General features: G+C 50.5%; 1 protein-coding gene across 1 annotated transcript in view; it reads left to right on the forward strand.

Annotated features, from left to right (window-relative positions):
- Window positions 1–5,566: 5,566 nt before the first annotated feature.
- Window positions 5,567–13,401, forward strand: part of ARHGAP22 (Rho GTPase activating protein 22) — a 216,395-nt gene continuing 208,560 nt past the window's right edge. The window contains exons 1-2 of the mRNA XM_030941412.1: window positions 5,567–5,807; window positions 9,317–9,479. Of these exons, the coding sequence (XP_030797272.1) occupies window positions 9,428–9,479 (52 nt within the window). The 5' untranslated portion in view covers window positions 5,567–5,807; window positions 9,317–9,427. The remainder of the gene's footprint in view (window positions 5,808–9,316; window positions 9,480–13,401) is intronic.

The following is a 13,401-nucleotide window of genomic DNA, read 5'->3' on the forward strand; positions in this document are numbered from 1 at the left end:
GTTGTCCTGCCTTGCTAGGTTGGGAAAGTTCTCCTGGATAATATCCTGCGGAGTGTTTTCCAACTTGGTTCCATTCTCCCTGTCACTTTCAGGTACACCAATCAGATGTAGATTTGGTCTTTTCACATAGTCCCATATTTCTTCGGGGGTTTGTTCATTTCTTTTTACTCTTTTTTCTCTAAACTTCTCTTCTCACTTCATTTCATTCATTTGATCTTCAGTCACTGATACCCTTTCTTCCACTAGATCGAATCAGCTACTGAAGCTTGTGCATTCGTCACATAGTTCTTGTGCCATGGTTTTCAGCTCCATCAGGTCATTTAAGGACCTCTCTACACTGGTTATTCTAGTTAGCCATTCGTCTAATCTTTTTTGAAGGTTTTTAGCTTCTTTGCAATGGGTTCGAACTTCCTCTTTTAGCTCAGAGAAGTTTGATCGTCTGAAGCCTTCTTCTGTCAATTCGTCAAAGTCATTCTCCATCCAGCTTTGTTCTGCTGCTGGTGAGAAGCTGCGTTCCTTTGGAGGGGGAGAGGTGTTCAGATTTTTAGAATTTTCAGTTTTTCTGCTCTGTTTTCTCCCCATCTTTGTGGTTTTATCTACCTTTGATCTTTGGTGATGGTGACGTACAGATGGGGTTTTGGTGTGGATGTCCTTTCTGTTTGATAGTTTTCCTTCTAGCAGTCAAGACCCTCAGCTGCAGGTCTGTTGGAGTTTGCTGGAGGTCTACTCCAGACCCTGTTTGCCTGGGTATCAGCAGCGGAGGCTGCAGAACAGCAAATATTGCTGAACAGCAAATGTTGCTGCCTGATTGTTCCTCTGGAAGCTTCATCTCAGAATGATGTCAGTGAGAGATGTCAGTCTGCCGTGTGAGATGTCAGTCTGCCCCTACTGGGGGGTGCCTCCCAGTTAGGCTACTCAGGGGTCAGGGACCCACTTGAGGAGGCAGTCTGTCCATTTTCAGATCTCCAACTCCATGCTGGGAGAACCACTACTCTCTTCAAAGCTGTCAGACAGGGACATTTAAGTCTGCAGAGGTTTCTGCTTCCATTTGTTTGACTATGCCCTGCCCCCAGAGTTGGTGTCTACAGAGGCAGGCAGGCCTCCTTGAGTTGCTGTGGGCTCCACCCTGTTCCAGCTTCCCATGGCTTTGTTTACCTACTCAAGCCTCAGCAATGGGGGGCGCCCCTCCCCCAGCCTCACTGCTGCCTTGCAGTTTGATCTCAGATTGCTGTGTTAGCAATGAGCAAGGCTCCCTGGACGTGGGACCCTCTGAGCCAGGCGCGGGATATAATCTCCTGGTGTGCCATTGGAAAAGTGCACTATTAGGGTGGTAGTGACCCAATTTTCCAGGTGCTGTGTGTCACAGCTTCCCTTGGCTAGGAAAGCGAATTCCCTGATTCCTTGCATTTCCCGGGTGAGGCGATGCTTTGCACTGCTTTGGCTCACGCTTGGTGGACTGCACCCATTGTCCTGCCCCCACTGTCCGACAGGCCCTAGTGAGATGAACCCGGTACCTCAACTGGAAATGCAGAAATCGCCCGTCTTCTATGTCGCTCACGTGGGGAGCTGTAGACTGGAGCTGTTCCTATTTGGCCATCTTGGAACTGCCCCCTACACTAGTTTTATTTTAATTCCTATTTGTCTCACGCATCTTTTTCCATTCATTTATTTTCAACATTTCTGTGTTCTAATGTTTTACATATGTCTCTTCACAAACAGCTACCATTGGATTTTTAAAAATTCCAACCTAAGTACTTCTGTCTTTTAACGTGTGAGATTAGTCTGTTTACATTTACTATGATTACTGATAAATTTATGGCATTTATACCTATTTTTATCTTATTCTTTTGTGTTTCTATTTATCGTAATTTTTATTTTATTGTTTTCTCCCTTTCTCCTTCTGTTGAATTGATTGGGATTTTTTTGTATATAGCCCCCTCTACTGGTTTAGAAGTTATACGTTCTACTTCTACTGTTTACTTATTATTCTTAACATTTTTGACATGAATATTTGACTTTTAAATGCTTACCACTGCACTGTCCAATAGAGTAGGGCCACTAACCACATTTGAAATTAGATCAATTGAGCACTTAAATGTTTAATTTAATTTAATCTTAATTTAGAAATTGACACACAATCCAATTACTAAAAAGCTTTTACGTATGTTTAGAACAACTTGAAAATCTTTTGTTAACTCTAAATTTTGTAAACTCTAAATACAGATAAAATATTTGTAGCAGAAATTTAGCATCCAAATTGGAATATGCTATAAATGTAAAATACACACCAGATTTGGAAGAGTTGGTATAAAAAAATACAAAATGTTTCAATAAATAATATTTATAAATGATTACATGTGGAAATGATAGCATTTTGCATATATTGCCCTAAATAAAATGTTATTAAACTAATTTCACCTGTTTCTTTTTTAATACGGCTACCAGAAAACGTTTAATTACAGACGTGGTTCAAACTATATCCCTGTTGGACAGCGCTGATCCGGAGTAAAAACCGCAAGTGCCCAGCAGACTTAATGTCCCGATTCTCCCCAGTCTTCTCTTCCAGGTGACTGTGTTCAGTGTTAGTTACTGCACTGTATGAATATTCGTTCCACCTCATCCTTAACACTCCCACCTTTTTTACTCCTCACTCACGCAGCATGATGCTCTGGTTTACCAAAATGTTTGCCAATTCCTCAGTTGTCTCTGCACCCAGCTTCCCTTGCCTCCTTCACAGTTCAACTCTCTTCTTCCAGTTTCCGAGGCCACTTTGCAGGCTGCATTCTCTTCCAGTGTCACCGAGTACCCAGGCCCCGGACAGAGACCCCCTACCACGGCGCCACGGCCTCCACCCCTGCTCCACGGTGGCTTCTCCAGCTCAGGGGGGCTGCCATGTGCAGGAGCCACAAGAGGCTGGCCCAGCCCGAATGTAGATAGGAAAGGGCACTCCAGGGAGGCACTGGACTCAGCCCCACACCCTCCATGTCCCTGCGGCTCCAATTCATAGTGGGAATAGGGATGAGCAGCACCTCGTCCATTCCCTTAATCCCCTCCCAGAAAGTACTTCCGATTATCCTGGCCACAGCCTCTGGATCAGAATAGGGGCTTTAGCGTCCCCGTCGTATAGGCCCCACCTGAGCAGGGCTGAGGTCAAAGCATCATCCTCTCTCCTGGGGTCTCAGGGAGCCGCTCTCCAGCTCCGCTCCTCACAGACACGTCCCAGTCCAGTGACCCAGGGCCGGGACCAGGGTGAGGGGAGAGGGGCGCTCATTGCCCCTTAAAATTTGCATCCAAGGTAACTCACTTGCCTCACCCCGTTCCCAGCTGTGTACCCACAGAAGCATGTGTTTCCTGTAAGTGTTACCCAGGTGACTCCCCTGGACTTCCTGGAGCGGACAGAGCCCCTCTTCAGGACATCCTCTGTCCGTGTGCTGGTCATTGCTGTTGGAAAACCCAACAGCTCAAGTAGTGTGCTGAGGGCGCCACCTCGTGGCTATTACGAATCAGCTCCAGGTTTCTTCTTCCAGTAATGTGACCCTTTTCAAAAAGGTGCAAACAATCCCTAGGTTCTGGCATCGACTGACTTAAATATTTAAGCCCGTGAAACAGTAGATAGCCCTGCAATGCTTATGACAACTAGAAAAAACAAACAACGTCGCTATATAAAAACAAAAGTATCCTAAGAACTCTAAACATGATCTACAGTGTGGTTATGTGGCGTATATTTTAATTTATCACGTAAATTTAAATGCAGAATATCTTTCAATGTGTGAGAAACTTGTTTTGAGAAGCAAAAACTGCCTTAGCTTCTGCCGATGATGATGATGGACGAAGCAGAAGACACAAGCACTTCCAGGGCCCCTGATAAAGGTTGCAGCTGGAACACACCATCGTAGCCAAGGGCATGAGCATGGTGTACTTAATGCGAGCTGGACACTTAGCTAAGTGTCCTGGCTGACTTTCCTCGCTTCATCATCTAACAGACCCAGGGACTCAGCAGTATTACTATCCTCACTTCATACATGAGGAAGGGGACTCAGAGAGGCTGAGCCCCCTAGAGACGCGGCTAAGAAGGGGGCCAGGCGCGGTGGCTCAAGCCTGTAATCCCAGCACTTTGGGAGGCCGAGACGGGCGGATCACGAGGTCAGGAGATCGAGACCATCCTGGCTAACACGGTGAAACCTCGTCTCTACTAAAAATACAAAAATTAGCCGGGCGAGGTGGCGGGCGCCTGTAGTCCCAGCTACTCGGGAGGCTGAGGCAGGAGAATGGCGTAAATCCGGGAGGCGGAGCTTGCAGTGAGCTGAGATCTGGCCACTGCACTCCAGCCCGGGCAACAGAGGGAGACTCCGCCTCAAAAAAAAAAAAAAAAAAAAAAAAAGAAGTGTCCGAGGCAAGAGTCAAACTCGACTCTCTGCCTCCCCAGTTCTGTTCTTTCCACCGAAGTTCATGCCACCTCCTCCAGCAAGCCTGGAGAGTGAGTGAGCCCTCACCAGGGCACACCAGAGAAGGCCTGGCACAGTGTTTTCAATGGAGCCCCCTATAGCTGCGGAGACTGACGGGGTCCAAGAACAGGATGCTATGACCTTGCTTCTCAGGTGCCCTGAGCTCCAGTGTTGTGGCAGGCCTTACCTCTGCCAGCTCCCACTCTCCACCATGGTCAACCTGCCCCACACCTGGGGTCTCCAGGGGCAGGCCAGAGGTTACCACAATGCTTAGGGTGAGTGATGACCCTGAGGCTGGACTGACCCAGCTCTGCCCAAAGGCTGAATCAGGCTCTCCAAGGCCATCAGCGCATGGCCAATCACCCTGCCTTTGTCAAGGACAAGACTGCAGATGAGTCCAGGTGAACCTGGACGCTGAACCCAAGTGAGTAGGAGGCCACTTCCTTCTCGGGGAAGGATCTCTCTGCCCAACACAGACTCCGAAAGCCAATTCAAGAAGAGCCACCTGCCTGCTTCCTCTGCTTTGACTTTCAAATGCCAGCCATGCTGTGTGTGGCTCTGGGACCTTGGGGAATGCACTGACCCTTTGTGACCGTAGTTTCCCAGTCTATGAAGTGGGGGAGATTTGGGTGGTGTGGGAGCCTTGGGAAGTGGCAGCGATCCCCCTCGGCAACCTCAGGGCTCCTCCCCTGCTAGTGATTTCTCCAGCCCCCACTTTCTCCCCATACTTAAGACACAGAATTGGGCCAGCTATGCAGAATTCACCTACTCCGAGGAAGACTCAGTAGAGAAAATCCTCGAAATCCCACATGCCTCTGCCAGCAGCAAGGGGCGCACAGGACGGTGAGCTACAGATGAGGCTGGGGCGAGATGAGCTTGGGTAACCAGAAGCCAGGAGGGAAGGCGCGGCGAGCGCTCCAGGTGCTCAGGAGGCTGCGTCCTCGATGCCCGCCAGGGGGCGCCGTGCACCAGGGCCCAGGAAGGTCGCCTCCGCCCGCGGCGCCACCCGCGCTGCCCGGCAGGGGTCAGCCTCGCCGGGCCATCCCCGACCCAGCTGCTTCAGGCTCTCGACTCGCGGGGACCGCCCGCCGCGCCGCATTTTCCGCCCCCCCCCCCCACACAGAGGCGTCGAGTAGCCGGGAGCTTGGTCCTGCCTGAGGATGCGGGGCCCTGGCTGCATATCCCCAGCCCTGCTCGCCCTCTAATCACACGGAGGCCGGGGGCAGGGTCATGGCCAGGGAGCCTGCGGGGCTAAAGGAGCGGGCCGAGAGCTCAGGAGCTGCCGCCGGGCGGCGAGAAAGGAGCTCCAGGCAGGCCCCGGGCGGCCGAGGCGGGGGAGGAGACGCCAGGCCCTGGTTCCAGGTGAGCAGCCCCGCCCGCTCTGCTGGAGGCCCCGCTCACCGCTGGCGGGAGATGTGGGTGCAAGTCCTGACGCGCACGTGGCCAGGCCACTGCCACGCCCGAGAGACGGGTTTTCGTCGCCACCTCGGCCCTGGTGAAGCCTGTGACTGGAGTGCCTCCCAGTCCCACCGTGATGCCCACCTCGGGGCACAGCCAGGTACCAGGCTAACGCGTGTGATCCACAGTGTGCTGAGAAGTGCTGACTGTCATTGCGATTGTCCGTGGTGGGGTGACGCCCGGGCAGGGTGCGCTGGCCTGGTTCCAGAAGACCTGGCCTCTCCAGCCCCCACAGGGCGCCCGTTTGCTGCGTGGCCCATGCGAGCGGCGGCTGCTCCTGGCTGAGTCATTCCGAGACAAGCGTCCAGCCCGCGCTCTCTGCCGCCCTTCCCAGCGCTGCCCGGCAGGCCCCGGGAACTGTGCCCAGCTGTGCCCGCTTAGCTGGTGCATGACCTGCATTTGAACTTGCTGCAAAGAAAGGTGGGTGAGGGAAAGGCGAGGGCTGGGGTGAGAGTCTGGAGAGCAGTCTCCTGTCCCTTACCCCCCTGAGGTCACTGTCCAGCTGGTGGGCAGAGCTCTGTCCCCAAGCCTCCTAAAGGAGAGGCCCACGCTGTAGGACCTTGTCACCACTATTGGCTGAGGTTGGTAAAGGTCACAGAGGTGGTTCCTAATAAAACTTCCCTAACCAGAGGTCTCCTGATGCAGCGTCCCCCCCCCCCCCCCACCCAGCACACACACACATCCACTCTCCATGGTGTGGATGGAGGTCAGTGAGGAGCAGGGACCTGTCCGGGCACACAGGCCCAGTTCACTGCCTCTCGGGGGAGGGGCCCGAGACCAGGAAGGAAATTGGATCACGGACCTGGCCAAGAGGAAAGAAAGAAAGAGAGGGAGAAAGGGAGGAAGGGAGGAGAGAAAGAAAAGAAAGAGAAAGGAAGGAAGGAAGGAAGGAAGGGAGGGAGGGAGGGAGGGAGGGAGGGAGGGAGGGAGGAGGAAGGAAGGAAGGAAGGAAGGAAGGAAGGAAGGAAGGAAGGAAGGAAGGAAGGAAGGAAGGAAGGAAGGAAGGAAGGAAGGAAGGAAGGAAGGAAGGAAGGAAGGAAGGAAGGAATCAGCATGTCCAAGGAGAGGAACTAACATTCCCCCTCTTCCTCTGTCTCTCTCTCCCTCTCTCTCCTCTCACACAGCACACACTCACACACACACCACACCAGTGGGATGGTCTCATGTATCTTATCCTTAGCGCAACCTCACTGTGGGCACTGTATTTTGGAGCCCTTCTCCCCACCCTTGGTTGCAGTGGCTGGCATCCACTCTAGCATCCACCTCTTTTCCATACCAGCTGAGGTGGCTTTTACGAAGCCAACCCACCCTATGCCTGGTATAAGACCAGGTTGGCTTCAGTCAATCAGCACATTGTATTGGTTTGGGTGGTTCAGGGATGAGTGAGTGGCCCAACCAAGGCCATGAGGCCAGAAGAGAAGCTTGGAAGAGTAGGGAGTGGCAGTTTCCCAGCACTTCTGAGAGACACTGGAAGATAGGCTCTTTCTTTGTCTTGGTCGTGAAAGAAAGAGTATTAGTTCCTGAAGCGAGCTGGTGTCCAGCATTTTTTAATAATGAGGGGATTTTGTTGAGAATGAAGCAGGCATTCCAGAAGCAAACAGGAGAACTGGAAAAAAAAAAAAAAACCAGATTTTGTTAACATTGCCAAGCTGCTGGATCCAGTCATGCCTGAAGTCCACATTATGAGGGCTTTCCTACTCAAGGAACCAATAAATCCCCTCTTTTTAACTGGCTTTCTTGTTGTCTGCAGTTGAAAGTTTCTTACCTGGCGGTATTAGCTTTTTTGATCAAAGAGAAAATGGATATTTAGAAGGTATAAGGTTGCCAGATAAAATACAGACACCCAGTTAAATCTGAATAGTGTTTCAGGTCAACTATGCATACCTTTTTAGCAGGTATTATGTCCCATGCAATATTTAGAACAGTTACACTGCAAAACTAACTGGGCATCCTATACCTTTTTTTGCTAAATCTAGCCCATGTCTAAATTCCCAGCACTCGAAAAAGGAAAACCTGGACTTGGTCCTAGAGTTTTTAGTTCCAAATCCCCCTGTACACCAGGTCGTGGGATGGGCTTGCTCTCACTCCTCTCTGCCTGTGTACCTATGGGCTCTTATTAGCCTTGCACTCCGGCCTTTGCAACCCAAATTACTGCTTACTTTGTGGCAAGGACATGCTGGCACCTTGGGTTTTGGCCCTTGCTGCTCTCTTCAAGCAGTTGAGTGCTTGACTGCTGCCTCCTTCCACTCCTAACTGTCCCTGGTCACTCCCCAGAGGCTCAGGTTGGCCCCCTTCTCCGTACTGTCCAACGCTCCCTTCTGAGAACATTAGCAGCAGGAACTGTCCACAGACCACCAAGGCATGGGCCAAGATGACATTCCCCCAACACTGCCCACTGAGCACTGTCCGGCAGCCCAGGTTCTACCCTCCTGCAGTGGTGACAGCCCCAATTCCTGCACCCCCAAGCCCAGGTGTAGGAAGGATCTACCCTGCACTGAGCCACTGAGCACTAGCTATGCTTGTTTTATCTTTATAGCAGTGATTGGGTTTTAACTGCTTTCATGCTCTCTGCAATTGAAAGGTGTTTCACGTCACTGTCAATAAACGTGATGCAAGCTCAATAGAGCAGAGGAGACAAGGAGGGTGCTGGGAAGAAAATTCAGGTGCATGCCCTCCCAGGAGTCACTGCTCCACCTGAATCAATGCTGCCCTCATTTAGATAACATTGTATCCACCGCCTTGGAGCCTGCCTTTGCCTTAGACTGCCAGGACCACTATGTCAATGATGTTGATGGCTCCATAAACATCGCTTGGCTGTTTCATAATCGGGATTTTTCTTTTTGATTCTCCACAACTGTAAATTATGCTGTAATGATGCTAAATTTCCAGAAATGGAGTGGAGAAGCCATGCCATGAGCAGCCTGTGTGCCTGGTGAGGGTCTCACATGGGGTGTTCTTGGACTTTGTCCCTCTGTGGAATTTGCTCTTCCCACTAACAGGACTGCTGTGCCCACCAGTCGAAGACCATAATGCATCCTGGAAGTCATGCTGCAAATTTGCAGTGTCCTTTGTACTTATTTCTAAGGCTTTCTGGAAACCCAGCTCCCCTTAAATCCAGGTCAGCTCACGGAAAAAAACCAAATATAGCATCTGATGTGTGCTGAGGGCTTTGCTCACAAAGCCCCTTCTTTCCACTTCTCAATCCTCTGTTCTGAGAAGTGGTTGTCACTATCGTTCCCATTTTACAGATTTGAGGAACTGATACCCCAAGACCCCATGACTTGCTCAAGGCCATTCCAAGATCCCTAGATGCACTTATGCTTAATGAATTAATTCCTCACAGCAAGGCTTCTTGTTTAAAATCCAAGAAAATACCAGATAAAGGGCATTCTAAATATATTTCTTTTCTATAGATGTGGATCTCCTGTTACTGGAAAACAGGAATTAGCTTGTCTGCTTGAGGATGTGGTTGGTTCTTTATAAAAAGGATACAGAAGAAATTTGCACAGACTGCCAGCTTCATTATGCTGCCGACAGCTTCCAGCAAAAGGAGGACGTTTGCAGCCAGATATTTCAGTAAGAATTTTGTTATGTTCTATGTGGGAAATGATTACCTTTGCATTTGACTTCTTGCTTGAGGATGGGGTCCTTGGAGGCTGTCTTGGTCTTGTGGCTGAGAGCATCAGGCAGCATCTGTGGTCAGGGTTCTGACCTCCTTCAGCTCCTGGCAATGGCTGATGGCACAACCCCCACCCCTGAACTAATGCAGCTGCTCTGTGTCTGCCTGAAAAACAGAGGCTTCGGGGTCCTGGGATCTATTGACTCAGGGTTCTGATTGCATTCAGAGTCTGTAAGGACCCCTATGTCTAAGGACCGCTGGGGCAGTCGGCAAGTCTTCACAGGGGAAAGCTGTGTGCAGCTGAATGCTATTCTGTGTCCCTGCTTGGAAAGGATCCAGCCGAGGGGCTAGTAGAGAAATAGTGAGGACACCTCAGTAATCCTCAGTAAAGTGTCTGGGAAGTAACTATTAGACCAAATGGGATGACTGTCTGTTTGCGTCCCTCAGTAAAGTGCCTGGGAGATAACTGTTAGATCAAGTGGGATGACTGTCTGTTTGGGTCACAGGCAGGTGCTGTTTTGGTGGGCTGTGCAGGTAAGGATTGGCTAGGTTATGCATGTGGGTCACAGGCAGGTGCTGACTGGGTGGGTTGTGCAGTTGCTGGTTGGGTGGGCTCTGCAGGTGCGGATTGGGTGGGTTGTGCAGGTGCTGGCTGGATGGACTATGCAGGTGATGAATTGATGGATTGTGCAGGCACTGACTGGGTGAGACATGCAGGTGAGGATTCGGTGGCTTGTGCAGGTGCTGACTGGGTGGGTTGTGCAGTTGCTGGTTGGGTGGGCTCTGCAGGTGAGAATTGGGTGGGTTGTGCAGGTGCTGGCTGGGCAGACTATGCAGGTGATGATTGGCTGGGTTGTGCAGGTGCTGACTGGGTGGGTTGTGCATGTGCTGGTTGGGTGGGCTCTGCAGGTGAGGATTGGGTGGGTTATACAGGTGCTGACTGGGGAGGTTGTGCAGGTGGTGGTTGGGTGGGCTCTGCAGGTGATGATTGGCTGGGTTGTGCAGGTGCTGGCTGGGTGGGCTCTGCAGGTGCTGACTGGGTGGGTTGTGCAGGTGCTGGTTGGGTGGGCTCTGCAGGTGCTGACTGGGTGGGCTATACAGGTGCTGGCTGGGTGGACTATGCAGGTGATGATTGGGTGGGTTGTGCAGGTGATGATTGGCTGGGTTGTGCAGGTGCTAGCTGGGTGGACTATGCAAGTGCTGACTGGGTGGGTTGTGCAGGTGCTGGTTGGGTGGGTTGTGCAGGTGTTGACTGGGTGGGTTGTGCAGGTGCTGGCTGGGTGGACTATGCAGGTGATGATTGGGTGGGTTGTGCAGGTGCTGGCTACATGGGCTGTGTAGGTGATGGTTGGCAGTTGCTAGTCAGATCACATGCATGACCTGATGGGCTCAGGTATGAGATGTTGCCTGAGCCCCTCCAGGACTGGTAAAGATTGGAAATTCTAGAAGCTAGTGGGTAAAATGCAGTCATGGACCTCAACCTCCACATTAAAATCACCCAAGGTGCATTTAAAAATCCCCAGGCTCCCCCTCCAGAGATGCAGGTTTAATTGGTCTTGGATGAATCCAACATATCAGCATATTTTTAAAGTCCCAGGTGATGTAATATAATGTGCTACCAGGTTCAGGATGCAGCGGACCAAGCCCAGGGTAGGCTCAGATTCCACAGAGCCCCTTTGCTGTGGTCTGAGTAGATATTCATGGGGTGAGGAGTAAAGCTCTGTGTTCATGAAGAATGGAGTGGGCTAGAAGCCAGCCCCTGGGCTGGCCTTGTGCTGCAGACACTTCTCACACTGTCCACTTCCCTAGATCTCGCTTTCCACAGGAGAAAATAGGGGGTGGGGGAGCAGCTGAGATTAGCCTTTAACTCTGTTCAAGCCTGATACCTAATATCTCCAGTTATTATTTTCCCTGTGCTGGGTTTATTGCATTATATGACTTGGAAGGAACAGTCACTTGCTTTTGTAGGAGGTTCCAGCCATCAGATTTCTATGATGAAATAAATTCTTCCCCGGATTCATAGCATAGGTACAAATCCTTTGAGAAAGGGACAGAGGACATATTGCATGACATACCTGAACTTAATGAATTTGATTGAATTAATGTCTTTATCAAGATGAAATGTACATAACATGAAATTAACCATTTTGAAGTGTAAAAGTCAGTGGCAATTCATACACTCACAATGTTGTGCAACCACCAGCTCCATTTAATTCCAAAATTTTTCCATCACCTTGTACTTATTAAGAGGTTGCTCCCTCTTCTCCACCCCAGGCAAACACTGATCTGTGTTCTGCCTCCATGGATTTTCCAATTCTGGATTTGTTATGTAAATGGACTCATGCAATTATGTATCCTTTTATGAAGGCTTGTGTCTGGCTTCTTTCACTTAGTATAATTTTTCCAAGGTTCATCCACATTCATTCCTTTTGACACTGGATTAATTTGTAAATGATTACCTAACCTCGAACTCTTTGACAACTCTGTAAAAATGGACTGAAAATGCCATTTCATGACAGGCTCCAGGAAAAAAAAAAAAAAAGTCTCCAGCACAGGGGGAGGGGCTTCTCCTCCCCATCCTTGGTCTCTCAGCACCTCTGTGTGTTTCTCTTTCTTCCCTCCACCTGCCACCTCCCAGTCTCTCTCTCTCTCTCTCTCTCTCTCTCTCTCTCTCTCTCTCTCTCTCTCTCTCTCTCTCTCTCTCTCTCTCTCCTGTCTCTCGCCTCCCTCCCTCCCTCCCTCCCTTCTTCCCTCTGTCTTTCTCAGCTAATGGAGATTATGGAGAAACTTAAGTTTGCTTTTAACTGACATTTTCAGGGATTGAGGACAAATGAAAGGTTCTTACAGATTAAATTGTACTGCTATGCTTCATTTCTTCACTTTGTCCACAATCTTGCCACATAGAGAACCTACCAGCACTTTCCCTCCAGCAAGAGCCGTGGTGAGCCTCTTGACCTCTCACTTGGTGAGTTCTATGCTAAAGGTCTCACCCAGCAGTGAGCAGCACACTCAGCTCCATCACTGTGGGCCTCAGTTCCTCCTAGGGAACTCTCCTGCCAGCAGGACCATCTGCAGCCTCTTTTCTCTTCAGCTCCCAAGCTTCAGACCGCTGGTCTGCCTGGTTGTCTCCCAGGACTGCTGGCTTCTCCCTGTCTGACCCTCCTGGCACTCCCCACCCCAAGGAGCCACTGTGCCTCGGGATCACAGTGGAGAGAAAGACAGTGGCCTCTGCCCATACCCAGCCAGAGTGTCCAAAGAGAAGGAGAAGGCGTCTCTGAATCCAACCACTCCTGCAAATCCCCAAATCCCTGACCTGCACGCTAACGTCAGGACCAAGGCTGGGAGCAGCCTGGGGGAGGGAGGCTCCTTCGAAACCCTCTCCCATGCCTCCCTGACTCTGTGGCTGTCCTCACCTTGGCCTTTCCCAGAGAATACTCTCTCCCCCACTGCTGGCAGGGATGTAAGGGGACTGTGAGAACCCAGGTAGGGGGGCATGACTGTGTTCTGGGAGAATAGGAGACTCAGAAAGAGGGGCACTGAAGTGGTTGGAATGGGTTAATAAGGGAGGAATGGTAGGTGGATGCTGTATTGAGAAACTTGGACTTGTTCTTGTGAGCCATAGGGAGCTATTGATGGTTATAAGCACAGGACTGATCTGATGAGAATGTTCATAGGAATAATCAATAGGAATAATCACATGGCAGCGCAGTGAGAGGTCAGCTGTCACCTGGATCTTTGCAAAGGATCCTCCCCATTGCTCTTCTTCTTCCCACCCTTGGCCCTTCCATCTCTCCATACTACACCGAGCAAGACTCTTTGAACCTAAATCCAATCAGCACTGTCACACCTATGGGCATCCATGTTGCTCAACACATCCAC

The sequence above is a fragment of the Rhinopithecus roxellana genome, chromosome 11, assembly GCF_007565055.1.
Source record: "Rhinopithecus roxellana isolate Shanxi Qingling chromosome 11, ASM756505v1, whole genome shotgun sequence".
Lineage (NCBI taxonomy): Eukaryota > Metazoa > Chordata > Mammalia > Primates > Cercopithecidae > Rhinopithecus > Rhinopithecus roxellana.